Source organism: Cervus elaphus, chromosome 16 (assembly GCF_910594005.1).
Source record: "Cervus elaphus chromosome 16, mCerEla1.1, whole genome shotgun sequence".
Lineage (NCBI taxonomy): Eukaryota > Metazoa > Chordata > Mammalia > Artiodactyla > Cervidae > Cervus > Cervus elaphus.
The window spans coordinates 16,777,067-16,792,829 of NC_057830.1; the positions used below are offsets into that span (position 1 = coordinate 16,777,067).

Sequence of the window (15,763 nt, forward strand, 5' to 3'; positions counted from 1 at the left end):
GTTTGTTGCATTAATAATTCTGCTTACTTTCAACCAGGCACTGCAATGAACCATTGTCTTTAAAAGTTTTTTTTTTTTTTTAAGTTTCACTGTATTTCTAGTTCTTTAAAACTGTCAAGTTCAATAAAAAAAAGTGAAGACACCTGTGTTTAAACACTGATTATGAGTATGTCAGCATACCTCTTTGAAGAGGGCATCTCATACCTTGTACATCCCGGATTGCTCTGATTCAGTCCATGGGAATGACTGCCATTGTGCTTGACTGGGGTGTATAAAACCCCAGTTATACTTTCCTGTTCACACCTCTATGTTAGAAAGCAAAGACCTTCCCTCAAAAAATAAAAAGAGCTAGAGAAAGTGGAGATACATATATTATAGGAAAATAATGATTTACAGCAGCAAGAGAAACCAAATTCCAGAGTTTTATCTAAATCATGTTTTATACTTTCCATCAACTATTTTTACTTGACTTAACTAGTTTCTTAACCAAAAAACCCTACTTTATAGGGGTTTATTTCTGTTAATATTATAAGTTTTAATGACATTAATCATATGACCATATAAAGGCAAAGGAGCCAGGCAAGAGTGTGCTAGTAAAAACAGCTTGGGCTGTGAGGAAAGAGCTGGTTTGAAACCAGACTACCACTTGCTAACTATGTGACTCTCAACAAGTTATTCAACCTCTCTTGAGTTCCATCTTCTATATCTGGGCAATAGGAATAAGAGCTGTTATGAGAATTTAAAGCAGTCTAACATAATACTGTATGCAGAACAATACTCAAATTTCACTTCTCTTTCCTTTGCTCAATCCTAAAGGAAAGTCAATCCTAAAGCACAATCCAGTCAATCCTAAAGGAAATAAATCCTGAATATTCATTGGAAGGACTGATGCTGAAGCTGAAACTCCAACAAATACTTTGGCCACCTGATGCGAAGAACTGACTCATTTGAAAAGACCCTGATGCTGGGAAAGACTGAAGGCAGGAGGAGAAGGGGATGACAGAGGATGAGATGGTTGGATGGCATCACCAACTCGATGGATGTGAGTTGAGCAAGCTCCGGGAGTTGGTGATGGACAGGGAAGCCTGGCGTGCTGCAGTCCATGGGGTCACAAAGAGCCGGACACGACTGAGCGACTGAACTGAACTTCCTTTGCTCAGTAATAAGAAGAAGGAGTAAGTTTGGAACATGAGGCAGTGGGTTATCTGGATATGGTGTGAGTCTCTGAACTGCGAAGTACACTATGAAGGCAAAGGATAACAAATACCAGGGCAGAGGAAGAAACTGGGATGCGGAAGCCAAGTGCAGACATGCTACCGACTGCAGGCTCTGTTGTGCTTTATCTAAAACTCTCCCTACTCCGTTTCCCAGTCTAGGTTTGCTCAGTCTTGTACATCAAACCTTGCCTGTCACTACCCCCAGGCAGAAAGTACAGTATGTGGGGGAAAGTGAGGAAAAGCAAACAATTGACAACTTACGCTTTGGGGATCCCTACCCTTTCCTCTCCACCTTTATTAATCCTACAGCAGGAACCTTTCTTGGACACAGCAACCCCTATGAATATGAACGATCTCCTGCGCAAGAACTTAACTTAAACTACCAAATTCTAAGCACCACGGTTCCAGAAAGGTGCAAATGTCTTGTTTCAATGGTTTCTTTGAACATACACATTTTATCAGGTAAAGAAACCTTTGGGATTTTATCTTAAAACCACTTAAAAGGACATAATCAAAAGGTCTGAGTATCAAATAAAGCCACCTATCCATAACACAAAAGTGTCCCAGAAACTTGATATAAACAAAATCCCTCTATTTCCAGGAGATAACACTGTGGCTTTCTGTATCCAACAGTACTCTTTACATACCCAAGGCAATTATGTTTTCTTCCTCTACTCAAACAGAGCATCTGTTGCTAACACAACACTGAAGTCCAAGTTATTTTCACAGACAAAAAAGCAGCTGGTCAAGCTAATCCAATTGCTGACTAGCCATCATCAAGCTTCTGTAAGACTGTCCAGTTAACTTAACCTCTATTGTCAGACTGCATGAGTCAGAACTTCCAATCCTCTTTCAGTTAGGATTTAACAACACTTCTTTGGCACCATCATTTGAAATATTTATTACAGACACAAATACAGAAAACAAGCTTTAAAGTTAAGGACAAAAGTACAAAATGGCAAAAAAAAAATAAAAAATAAATAAAAATAAAAAGTACAAAATGGCTAGATTGGATTAGAAAAAGAGAAATTATCAACAAAGGGATAAAGTTATTTTGAAGTTGGGATTATGAGATTAGTAAACACTTAACAGACAGTACTGATGTGTGCTAGGCACCAAGAGATTTTTAAAAACTAACACGATAGTCATAACCCTTTGAGGTAAGTAAACTGTAAAGATCAGAAAATGCAGAAACTGCAAACTGCCCAATCTTATTCAGTTCAAAAATTGCAGGACTGGAGACCTGACTCTGAAGCCATCCTCTTATTTTAAAGCTCAAATCCCCAAGTCTTACAAATGGCAATATATTCAAGCCACCCTCACCCTTTCCCATTGGTGGTACTTGTGTTTCCTTATGCTGACTAAGGTATCATCTCTGCTGTTACTTTCATTGTAACATTCTAGAACAGAAAAGAAAAGCCAAGCCAAGGGTGTACTCCTGACTTATTTCAAGAGAAATATTCAGCTTAGTTCATTATTAGTTGAGGTACATAATTGATTCTGCAGTAATTCATGAGAAAAAAGATGCTCAAATTCAGAGCACTGAATTGGTTATAAGCATTAGCACACGGTGCCTGTTTTAAGCTGTGAGACAAAATAAAGGCTTATTAGAAATATTTGCTACCACCAATGAAAATTCAACATTTTTCTAATACTAAGAAGTTGATTCTCTAAGTTATCTAAGATAAATTAATACCAGTAAGAAAGAACAGCTAATTCTTCACTACTTCTGCTAAAACTGAACACAATATGAGTAGGTATCCAAATATCAAAATAAAATCTGCAATGCAAGCAAGTTCAAATGTTGGCCTTATGGATGGCTACTAGTATGACCAAGCAGGACTCACAACCTCCAACTCTTGAGTCCTCATTAAAGTGAGAGAATATATATGCCCTGGCAAAATCAGATGATCCACATTAAAATACTTTTAAAAATCACATTTTACAGTACATAGACTAGTACTTATTCTTTATAAAATTTAAGGCACTGTACTCTAAAGTACATAATTCATAGAGTATTATATTACCTGGTTTTTACAATAACTCTATATTCTCATTTCCACTGTATAGATGAAGAACTAGATTAGTCACAGTTAAGTGATTTGCTCTGTATCACAAAGTTGCATATAGAGCACAGAATCCCAGTCTCTGGACTCCAAGTCTTTGACCTTCCATTTTCTCTGAACTAATCTCAGATATCACATGCCCTTTACTTTAAAAGTTAAATAAGCTTTGAAATGTTTTACAAATTTAGGCAGAGACATTTTAAATGTGTATTCAAAACACAAAATGTTAGTTTTTTTAAATGTCTAATAGTCACGTGAATAAGACAGTATATCTGAGTTTCAGGATGAACACATACAATGAAATCATGTGATTTTTGTTAAATACTATAACAGTTAACGTTTAACACATCACTACACTATTCTCTCATGCCCCACGGTGTTCCTCAAGATGATTCCAGGCAAAATTACAGAAAACATCGTTCTAGTAAGTCTTTCCAGTGCTTCCTATCTAATAATAGAAAAGAATGGGCTCTTGTTTTTGCCTGTTATTATTAATAACACTAGTGTTTCCTTCCTATACTGTACTATTTCAATTACTATAATCTAATAAGGAGAGCATGGTGGTTGATTTCTATATAGGGATTATGACTCAGTATTAACTCACTTCTAATTGTATTCATAACATTGGCCACGTTCTCTAAATATATTTTTGGTTAATGGAAACGGCTAGTTCTGTTATACCCTTTCCTTAACTTGCTCAGAAAGTATAAAATATACCAAAACAATCATTAAGGGAACTGACCAGCAACACTGAATTGGCCAGAGGGTGGGACCGCTGCCCTGGACAACTATCAGTCTATTCTCTCAATTCAACCAACACTATGAACAGTAAGACGTGCCGGGGAACTAGTCCCAAGGAGGGCGGGTCGGGGGTGGGGAGCGGTGCAAAAGGCGGGTGTGGGGGGGATGGAGGGGGGAGGGGGAGGTGGATACTAAGGAGACCTGGTTCCCGAACTAAGGAGACACAGATTGCGCCAAAATAGGAGACGACTGGGTGGAGGAGAGTGGGTCAGCTTCGGCGTCAGCAGGTACACCCCTAGGTGCTTTGATTTCCTCTTCTGCTGAGGATGGATAAACCCTCACTAGCACGCGGGAAGGCTACCAGAATCACAGGGGGCATAGATCGTTGCAGAAAATGATGGGGGGGAAATGGGGGCGGCTCCCGATATCCCCTTGGGAGCCAGGGCCCAGGACCAATTGCAGGGCAGAGGCTATCCGGGGTTACCGGGCGCGGTCCCCGCACCCCGGCGGGCGCTGCTTTACTCCAGAGAAGGGTGCCTGGCGGCCTCGCCCTCCGCGGCCATAGCCCAGCCCGGCTCGGCCGGCCCCGCGCGCCCACCGCCCACCCGGCCCAGGGCGCCCCGCCCACCCTCCGCCCGGCCTCGGCGACCCAGCGGCCCCCGCCCCCGCTTACTTTCTGGGAGTCCATGGCCAGGGACGGCGTCCGCTGGACCCCAAACCGCGTCAAAGAACTTTGCGAGGTGGCGGAGGGAGGTCGGACAGGCCGAGACCGCTACCCACGGCCGTGGCTCTGCTGGGCCGCCGCCGCCGCCTGAGCCTCAGCTTCAGCCCGCACCGGCGCCGCCCGGCCCCGCCCCATCCGCGCCCAGCCAGGCGCGCGCCGTAGTCGCGCCGCGGTTGCCAGGGTGAAAGGGCGGCACGCCGAAGGGAGGGGGCGAGGAGCGCCTTGCGCACGCGCCCTGCTGCCCGGCGGGCTGCGGCGGGGTGGGGAGGGGGCCTGGTTATCCTGCGCACCCAGCGAGCCGCAGAGAGAAGGGGGTGCTCGCCCCTCTGTCCCGCCGATCGTTTGAAGAAGCCCCTCCCTCTTTTCCCCCATCCTTTTTCCTCCAGCGCGCAGGCCTTGAACTGGACCACTGGGCGTCCAGCAGCCGTGTCCGTGGGGAGAGCGGGGGAAGGAAAGCTGTGGCCCTGGAGACAGATCAGCCCCTTCTCCACCCTGCAACCTTCTGAAGCACCTCCTTACACTAGCCTTGGAGAAGCAACCGGGGCAAGCCAGGCCCAACCGTCCAGTGAGAAAGAAAGGGCGGGGGACGTAGTGGAAACATGGGGAAAGCCTTGTAGAAAAGTGACAGAAACTTGGGAGACAGAAACTGTGAAGCCTGGGAGACCTTCCCCAGAGAGCCGCCTGGGAACCTTGCTGTCTCTGACTTTGAGCAAACGAATACTCTCCCCGAGCCTGTTTGATCTTTGGTGAAACACGGGAAATCTTGCTGACTTTGCAAAGCATTGTGAAGATTACGTATTGGAAGTGCCCAGTATGTAGTTAATGTTCAGTATTTATGGTTATTGGTGGGAATCTAGAACCTGTTCCGTCTGGACTAAGACGACAGTAGAAACTAGAAAAGGTGGGAAGATAGGCTTGAAAATGTCCTTCCCCAAGCAGACAAGTCTCATCTTCCATTTTGATGACTGGAGAGGCTCAGGAAAGTTCAACTGGACAACCACGTATGGTGAATGAACAAAAGGAAAAAATATATTGCATACCTGTTAGGTCCCAATTCTACACGCTGCGAATCAGCAGTGACTAGGCACTTCATGGGAAATAGGTCGGGGGGAAACAATGGAAACTGTGTCAGACTTTGTTTTTGGGCTCCAAAATCACTGCAGATGGTGATTGCAGCCATGAAATTAAAAGATGCTTACTCCTTGGAAGGAAAGTTATGACCAACCTAGACAGCATATTAAAAAGCAGAGACATTACTTTGCCAAAAAGGTCCGTCTAGTCAAGGCTATGGTTTTTCCAGTGGTCATGTATGGATGTGAGAGTTGGACTATAAAGAAAGCTGAGCGCAGAAGAATTGATGCTTTTGAACTGTAGTGTTGGAGAAGACTCTTGAGAGTCCCTTGGACTGCATGGAGATCCAACCAGTCCATCCTAAAGGAGATCAGTCCTGGGTGTTCATTGGAAGGACTGATGCTGAAACTGAAATTCCAATACTTTGGCCACCTCATGCGAAGAGTTGACTCATTTGAAAAGACCCTGATGCTGGGAGGGATTGGGGGCAGGAGGAGAAGGGGGTGACAGAGGATGAGATGGCTGGCTGGCATCACCAACCTGATGGACATGAGTTTGAGTAAACTCCGGGAGTTTGTGATGAACAGGGAGGCCTGGCGTGCTGTGATTCATGGGGTCGCAAAGAGTTGGATATGACTGAGCGACTGAACTGAACTGCGGCAATTTATATACAAATATAAAAAAATACATCTATACACACACACACACACACACACACACATATATATATATGAGGAGGTTAAATTTTCACAGAGAAAAATTACATAGGGTAAATAGAATTGTGTGGGCTCCATTTTCAGTAGGAGGGTCAGGGAAGGCCTCTCTCAGGAGTGACATGAGTGAAGTGAGTGAAAGAATAAGCATACAAACATCTGGAGAAGAGTATTCTAGATAGAAGAAACAGCAAATACAAAGGTCCTAAGAGGGCATGAGCTCTATGTTTCAGAAATAACATTTATCCTACAAGGCTGTAATTATCTCTGTAGATGATCTCCCCAACTGTACTTGTGAGTTGAGATGTCTTTTACCCGTATCTGTATGTATCCCCAGCCCAGGGCCTGCCATCTAGTATGCATTCGCTAAATTCTTTTTTAAATGGACAGACACATACAAGAAATGGGATGAAAAGAACCAGTTCAGGCTAAGCGGGTTGTTTTTGAAGGCCAGGGTCCAGAGAGGGCCCATGTGCAGTTTTGCTCCTGTATCTGAAAGCAGTTGCCTACAGCCTTGCAGAGATGCTGCTCCTCTTGGTGCCAAAGGAAAAGAGCCTGCTGTCCGAGCTGCCCGGTTCCATGAGGAGAGATGAGAACAGCCAGCCACCCAGCAGCTAGCACACTGCTGCAGTGATGCAGCCCAGTCTCCGCAGTGCGCATGCGCTGCAGCTGAGTCAGTTTCCCAGAGGGAGAAATGAAGCCTAGAGACTGAAGAACATCAGAGGTCAAACCACCAGACTGTGTGCTCCCCAGCCCTGACTCTGCCTGCACCGTGGGACCCACCGCTAAGGAAAGAAGAAATAGCATTTAGCACTGTCCTAGTTCTCTTGCTGCAAGAACTTCAGCTCACTATTGTCAGAGAGCAACTTCTGGGTACTCTGGGTCTGATGGGCTTAACCACAGGGGGAGGCTTTAGAGACCATGAGCCACAGCTGACATGTGATCGCCAGACTCTGTCCCAGGCCATATCCCAGGAGCTCACTCCTGGCCCCATGCCTCCCCGCTCCTCTAGTTCTTTCCCTGCAGCCCTGCCAAGAGCCTGCAGCTTTTGACAAGACTGCTACCCCATTTGACTTCTGCCCTCGCCAGATCTCTGTCCCTGGCCAGTCTGGCTCCCCTGCCCAGCTTCCCAGGCCTTCTGCTTCTCCATCATCCTCATCTGTAAACAGCTAGTCTCTTCTAGCCGTGACTTCTGTCTTCCGCAGCCCATAGAGCACTCACTCACCTAGCTGGGCACTGTCTGCACCCCGACCCCCTCCCGCTGCTTCTGGCCTGTGGGCAAGTTCTTTGCCTCTTCACAGCCAAGTCAGTTTAGATAATTTCAAAAGTAGCTTTTCTAATAAACCAAAGCCCTTGTTCTTAAGTGTAATCTCCAGACCAGCTAAATCAGCACTACCTGGTAACTTGTTAGTAATACAGATTCTCAGGCTTCATCCCTAGACCTACTAAATCAGAATCTCCAGGGGCTGAGGTCCAGTATTTAGTGTTTTAGCAAGCCCTCTGGGTGAGTTCGATGCACACTAAAGTTTGGTCACCATTAAACTGAGTGAAAACAAATTGTATTTTTGGAAAAAGGGAACTACAAAAGCACAAAACCAGATGACTTTTCAACACTTGGGTTTCTGATTCTGAGATAGTGTATCTGGTCATGGATATTCATCTGAATGAGGTTCCCGGGCCTCCAGGACCACCTTTCTGACTAAATATCAATTTAGGATAGCCTCAGTATTGGCACTACTGATTTAAAGTGTCTGGCAAAATTGTCTCTTCCAGAACACCTATTCTATCTTGTCAGGCCTTGCCAGCAGCCCTGAGTTCCCTTGTAAGTTTTGGGATCCCCCATCTCTTGGGAGAGAAAATGTTTTCCCTTAAGTTTCTTGCCAACAGGCTTTCCCTTTGAGAGTCAGTACAGGGCATCACCCTGGAGTCAGCTGTCTGAACTTTAATCCTCACAGTGCCACTTACCAGCTCTGTAGTCTTTGGTGAGTCATTTAACCTCAATAAGCCTCATTTTCCTCTTCTGTAACATAGCGATCGTAATGATAGTAACTCCTAGATAGGGTTGTTGTGAGGATTAGAGGAGATTATGTATGCAAAATGCCTGACTTTGTACACATTTAGTAAATGATAGCTGTTACTGTTATTACTCCCCTGTACATCATATCCTTTTGTATCACTCTGGTGTGGCTTTCTCCCTCTCGATCTCTGGGCCCTTAGAAGTTCTGTGCTCACCCCTAACCACTTTTCAGGGTCATACCTTTTCTGAAGCATAATCACTGGCCAGATGCTGCTTTTTGTTGAAGCCAAATCTTTACCCATTTCTCCCTGTTAATATCTGGCCTGAGTCTTGGCATACACCACATAGCCTGGGAAAATCCTGAGCTTCTCTAAGCCTCAGTTTCTTCAGCTGTGAAATGGTCATCATAACAGTACCACCAATAAGAGTGGTTGAATCGATTGAATGAGAAAATTCCTGTTAAGTTTTAAGCACAGTGTCTGGTACGTAATAAGCATTCAAAAAAAAATTAGCTTTTATCATCTCTTCCCAACCACAGACATCTAACTCATTCTTTTTTTTTTTTTTTGGCTGCCCTCTTCTAACCAAAAATAAATTCACCCAAAAGCCCTGGAACCCCTTGGGACTCAAGAGTATGGTTTCTGATCCTAGAAGCTTTCATAGCGGGGAAAGGATGGTTCTGTTCTGACGTGAGCTGGTGCTCTGTGGAGTGGTCTAGCGCCATCCTTGGAGAGCTGTACGCAATGTGGGAAGCAATCAGCGGACACAAATCTGATGATGGGCCTGGAGATCATGTGAGAAGAGACACAATTCAAGCACCGGTGAGTATTTAGCCTGGAGAAGGAAAACTCAGGGAGGACAGTTTCATTTACTTCAAATCTCTCTAGGGCTATTGTGTTTAAGAGAAAGCTGGCTTGTTCTCTAGCTTCTGACAGATAGAATTAGACCCAGTTTGGTGGAAGCTACAAGAAGATAGATTTCCGCTCAACCAAAAGTTCAGTTTTCTAACAGAGCCATACAGAACTGGGATGGATTTTTGTTTGTTAGGGAGGTCCCCAGCAGTGGAGGTATTCACGCAGAGGCTGGGCATTTGCTTGCCAGAGCTGTCCTAGAGGGATAAGGCACTGAAAAGACAACTGGCAGAGATGGCCTTTAACATCTTTCTGAACCCTGAGGTTCTTTCACTCTTCAGACTAGAGGCCAATAACTATGCATCTCCTTCCTGACTCTGCTCTGCAATTGTACTCACCTTTGGAATGCACCCTGAATCTCTTCTCCCCACCTCCACTCTTTTTTTTTTTTTTGGTTTCCAGAGTTTGGCTTTATTTGCAGTACCCACCTCCACTCTTATAAGATCCATTGCAAGAGGCGCCACTCCTTCCGGGGAGAGGGCATGAGAGGAGGAGTTAACTAATCTGTAGCCATTATGATGTTGCTATGTCACAATCCCTTCTTCATGAACTGATGGCCTGTTTTATGCTAGGCCCCTGGGACACTGAGATAAGTGAGGTCTGGAAGAACCAGGTGTTTCCATCACATCCTGCCTTGACTCTGGAAATGCCGCTCACTTATGTTCACAGTTCACCTATTGCTGAAGCCTGGCTTGGAGAATTTTGAGCATTACTTTACTAGCGTGTGAGATGAGTGCAATTGGGCAGTAGTTTGAGCATTCTTTTGCATTGCCTTTCTTTAGGATTGGAATGAAAACTGACCTTTTCCAGTCCTGTGGCCACTGCTGAGTTTTCCAAATTTGCTGACATATTGAGTGCAGCACTTTCACAGCATCATCTTTCAGGATTTGAAATAGCTCAAATGGAATTCCATCACCTCCACTAGCTTTGTTCATAGTGATGCTTCCTAAGGCCCACCTGACTTCACATTCCAGGATGTCTGGCTCTAGGTGACTGTGAGTGATCACACCTTTGTGATTATCTGAGTCATGAAGATCTTTTTTGTACAGTTCTTCTGTGTATTCTTGCCACCTCTTCTTAAATATTTTCTGCTTCTGTTAGGTCCGTATCATTTCTGTCCTTTATTGAGCCCATCTTTGCATGAAATGTTCCCTTGGTATCTCTAATTTTCTTGAAGACATCTCTAGTCTTTCCCATTCTATTGTTTTCCTCTATTTCTTTGCATTGATTGCTGAGGAAGGCTTTCTTATCTCTCCTTGCTATTCTTTGGAACTCTGCATTCAGATGGGTATATCTTTCCTTTTCTCCTTTGCCTTTCACCTCTCTTCTTTTCACAGCTATTTGTAAGGCCTCCTCAGACAGCCATTTTGCTTTTTTGCATTTCTTTTTCTTGGGGATGGTCTTGCTCCCTATCTCCTGTACAATGTCATGAACCTCTGTCCATAGTTCATCAGGCACTATCAGATCTAGTCCCTTAAATCTATTTCGCACTTCCACTGTATAGTCATAAGGGATTTCATTTAGGTCATACCTGAATGGTCTAGTGGTTTTCCCCACTTTCTTCAATTTAAGTCTGAATTTGGCAATAAGGAGTTCATGATCTGAGCCACAGTCAGCTCCCGGTCTTGTTTTTGCTGACTATGTAGAGCTTCTCCATCTTTGGCTGCAAAAAATATAATCAATCTGAATTCAGTGTTTTAGAAAAGGCAGAGGAACCAGAGATCAAATTGCCAACATCCACTGGATCATCGAAAAAGCAAAAGAGTTCCAGAAAAACATCTATTTCTGTTTATTGACTATGCCAATGCCTTTGACTGTGTGGATCACAATAAACTGTGGAAAATTGTGAAAGAGATGGGAGTACGAGACCACCTGACCTGCCTCTTGAGAAACCTGTATGCAGGTCAGGAAGCAACAGTTAGAACTGGACATGGAACAACAGACTGGTTCCAAATAGGAAAAGAAGTATGTCAAGGCTGTATACTGTTACCCTGCTTATTTAACTTATATGCAGAGTACATCATGAGAAACACTGGGCTGGATGAAGCACAAGCTGGAATCAAGATTGCCGGGAGAAATATCAGTAGCCTCAGATATGCAGATGACACCACCCTTATGGCAGAAAGTGAAGAAGAACTAAAGAGCCTCTTGATGAAAGTGAAAGAGGAAAGTGAAAAAGTGGCTTAAAGCTCAACATCCAGAAAACTAAGATCATGGCATCTGGTCCCATCACTTCCTGGCTAATAGATGGGGAAACAGTGGCTGACTTTATTTTTCTGGGCTCCATAATCACTGTGGAGGGTGATTGGACCCATGAAATTAAAAGACACTTGCTCCTTGAAAGGAAAATTATGACCAACGTAGACAGCACATTAAAAAGCAGAGACATTACTTTGCCGACAAAGGTTCATCTAGTCAAGGCTATGGTTTTTCCAGTGGTCTGTATGGATGTGAGAGTTGGACTATAAAGAAAGCTGAGCGCAGAAGAATTGATGCTTTTGAACTGTGGTGTTGGAGAAGACTCTTGATAGTCCCTTGAACTGCAAGGAGATCCAACCAGTCCATCCTAAAGGAGATCAATACTGGCTGTTCATTGGAGGGACTGATGTTAAAGCTGAAACTCCGATACTTTGGCCACCTGATGCGAAGAGCTGACTCATTTTAAAAGACCCTGATGCTGGGAAAGATTGGGGGCAGGAGGAGAAGGGGACGATAGAGGATGAGATGGTTGGATGACATCACCAACACAATGGACATGGGTTTGGGTGGACTCCGGGAGTTTGTGATGAACAGGGAGGCCTGGTGTGCTGCGGTTCACGACTGAGCGACTGAATAGAACTGAACTGAACTACCATGTTCAGAGGATGACCAAGGACTCAGCAAGTTTATCTGCCTGTTGACCTTCTCTTTGTGAATGGGTGCTAGCCCGCAGCCCGGTCTCTCCAACACAGAGGAACAGGCTCACTGCTCTTAGTAAGAGCAGCCCCCTCCTTCTGCATATACTCTGAAGATGGTTGTGGACCTGATTGAGCCTGGGTGATTGAGACTAGAGAGAAAGGGCCATGGTGAGTTGGCAGCACTTGTATTTCATTGGCTAAGGACCCAGACTCTGATACCAGACTGCCTGGTGCCAGTCAGTAAGTGCCAAGTTTCCCACTTACCAGTGGTATGACCTTGGGTGATTTCCTAACCTGTCTGTACCCCAATGTTCGTATTTGAACAATGAGAGTATTAACAGTACCCAACTGAAAGGTTGTCATGAAGAGAAATTATGGTGTATATAAAGTGCTTACGATAATGCCTGACATAGAGAAAGCACGTAATATATGTCCACTATTATTCTTTTCTGCAATAAACCATTCTCCTGAGTACAGCACCAGGAAGTAAGGATTTCTGAGGTTTCTGAGCCCTTTGATGCTGCCAGTGCCATTGCAGTCAAGTTCAGATGGTACTATGTCAGCATTTTCTAGAAACATGAGTCTCTTGAAATCCATCCCCCATTCTGAAGGTCAAGCTGAACTCTCCCCTGGCCACAGGAGATCGAAGACAGAAGGTGACAGGACTTAAGCTGTAAGATTAGGACTTAAGCAGACAGGAAAGGATGAGGATCCTTCCCAAGATAAGGAAACAGCCTGAGCAAAGGTGAAAAATTATGAGAAGAACAACTGGACAGAATGGAGATAGGAGTTAGAACAAATGGAAACAGCACCCTTCAATGCCCAAATACCTGTGCAACATTACGAAAGCTCAGGAACATTTAAGAGATGAAATATTCTGCAGCCATGAAAAATTATCTCTATGAAAAATACACAGCAATGTGGGAGACAGTTTATGATAATACAATTTAAAAACAAAACCTTAGTTGGAATATTTTTTCTAAACAACTGGATAATGTCTTTTGTAGAAAAATATTAATAACTGAAACATTCATAAATTCTTGTTCATAACTTTTAGCTTAGGTGAATCACATCATGTATGAAAGCTCAGTCTGGTTTCCCATTATCACCCATAAGTATTATATGTTTACTTTTCTGCTTATATAAAAGTGAATCAAAGACAAGTTCACTGGCTTTGAAATATAAACTCAAATTTGGCATGACTGGCTCATGATTAAAAAAAGAATAAAAGGAATGGAGAGAGGGATTCATAGGGGTCAGATTGTTATGATCTCTAAATTCCAGGTTGGGGTGTTGGAATTTGAGTATTTTATAAGTGGGAAGCAACTTAAAAGTTTCTGAGCAGAGTTATTTCAGGAAACTTGATTTGGCAGGTGAAATAGGAGAGACATGGGTGGGGACAGTCTGGGCTGAGGAGTTGAGTGGGGACCCAGAGGCCCAGACCTGCCTTCTCCTCCCTGACCCTTGTCCTTCCCTGGTTCGTTCCCTATAGCCATCAACCCTCTCCCCAACTCCAACCACCGCCAGTGATGACCTTAGCAGTACAAATCTTTGTTTTTCAGTCAAATGGAAAAAAATAATAAATCGGCACTAACAAGAACTACTGGCTGTCTTCCTCAGTCATGTGAAACAGGTGTCAGCAAACTTTTTCTAGAAAGGCCCAAAGAATCAGTGTTTTAGGCTTCAAGGACCGTATAGCCTCTGTCATAACTATGGAACTCTGCCATTGTAGAGAGTAACCAGCCTTGGGCAGTACATAAAGGATTGGGCGTGGCTATGTTCCCTTAAAACTCGATTTGCTACAAGGGGTTGGGAGCCGATTTGACTCACCAGGCATAGTTTATCAACCTCTGATCTAAAAGAGCATTGTGTTATTTTTCCTAGAGAACACTTCTGCGATTCTTCAGGGCCTCTAAAGCCTCCGGACCCTCCCTCTCAGACACTTGCCATCATGCACTCGGCCATCCCCACCTTATTTATGAGAAGAATGCCAGTGAGAACATGGAGTGGGGGCAGCACTAATGATCTCTGGAGCAGTGAAGAAAAGCAGCGTGTTAGAGTGAAGGGGCTTTAGATTTCTCTCAATTTGAGCCCTGACTCTGCCAACTGTGTGACTTTGTACACAGCGCACAACCTCTCTGAGCCTCCATTTGCTCGAGGGCAGAATGGAAATTACAGGTACAACCTCAGGCAACAGGGTTTGCATGAGGATTAAATGTTTGTAAAGCAGTAACAATTGTCACGGAACTGGCACTCAATAAATAGTTACTAACCCACACCGGCTTTATAAATAGCAGTCACACAGAGCCCGCCTGCATGACGAGAATCCACTGTGGACCCAGCCTTCAGGTCAGTACTGGCATGGAAGTGAGAGGCAGTGGGGATCTCCGAACAAACACAAGCCTAGATAAGAAGGCAACACTAAATTTCAAGACGCTGCTGCAACACATTTGTATCAAATGCTTCTGATGAATCATTTATTAGGCAGCCGCACTCTACCAAGTCCTCTTGGCTACTGGTGGCTGGGATCACGGTCACAGGCTTCCATTGAAGTAATAAGATCCTGCTCTTCATCCATAGACTCTCAACAGCTGGTGAGTGGGAGAACCTCGTGTAAACAGCCTCCTCTGAGTCCATTCTTCCGGACTCCTGGGACCAGTCACCTTCGCCTCAGCTGAAAAATAAACACATCAAGATAATGAATGCATCTCTCCTAGGGGAACACGACACAATGAAAAGCAATCAATAACAAGAAATAGTGTAGGATCGTCTTTAGAGAAGACACTGTGAAATGTAAGAAGGCTCAACATGCACACACACAGACACACACAGAGAGAGACATACATTTAGATTAACAGATGCACATTTATATTAACTATTAAGAAAGAGATATGAGAGCCTGGGTTCAAATCCTGATTTGGCCCCCTTATGAGCTGTTCATTTCTGGGTAAATTATTCAACTTCTGTGCCTACATTTCCCCATGTATAAAATGGAGACAATCATGGTATGTCCCTATTTAGGGTTGCTGTGAGGATTAAATACGTTAGAACAGTGCCTGACAGTAATGAATGCTAGGTTAGTGTTTGCCATTATTGCTTTCAGTATTATTCTCTCACAAAGACGTTTTCAGAATAGCTGAACAACTGAGTCAAACCCATAAGGAATGAAATTCAAAACTAATCTGAAAAATCTGACTCTGTGATACTGTAAAAGACCCAAACCTGAAATTCAAATAAAACTTTGAATTTCTCGCTCCCATGACTCGGCGATGGGAGAGGTCAGACTAGGATGATGGGTGCTCCTGTCATTGAGTTCAACTCAACAAACAGTGACTGAGTGAACATACCAAAGTTGACAGCTATACTGTGGTTTGTAAAAGAATGTCCTAATTCTTAGGAAATATAC

General features: G+C 44.0%; 2 protein-coding genes and 1 long non-coding RNA gene across 7 annotated transcripts in view; 1 reads left to right on the forward strand and 2 right to left on the reverse strand.

The window, feature by feature from the left end:
• FSD1L (fibronectin type III and SPRY domain containing 1 like) overlaps positions 1 to 4,884 on the reverse strand; it is a 66,659-nt gene extending 61,775 nt beyond the window's left edge. For all 5 annotated transcript variants that reach the window (XM_043927219.1, XM_043927221.1, XM_043927218.1 and 2 more), the window contains exon 1: positions 4,698 to 4,884. In XM_043927219.1, coding sequence (XP_043783154.1) covers positions 4,698 to 4,712 — 15 coding nt within the window. In that variant the 5' untranslated portion in view covers positions 4,713 to 4,884. The remainder of the gene's footprint in view (positions 1 to 4,697) is intronic.
• Positions 4,232 to 14,375, forward strand: LOC122709917. The gene is made up of 3 exons (XR_006345772.1): positions 4,232 to 4,311; positions 9,157 to 9,370; positions 14,242 to 14,375. It is a non-coding gene; the product is annotated as an uncharacterized LOC122709917 (long non-coding RNA).
• Positions 13,233 to 15,763, reverse strand: part of SLC44A1 (solute carrier family 44 member 1) — a 212,029-nt gene continuing 209,498 nt past the window's right edge. The window contains exon 16 of the mRNA XM_043927216.1: positions 13,233 to 15,031. Coding sequence (XP_043783151.1) covers positions 15,017 to 15,031 — 15 coding nt within the window. The 3' untranslated portion in view covers positions 13,233 to 15,016. The remainder of the gene's footprint in view (positions 15,032 to 15,763) is intronic.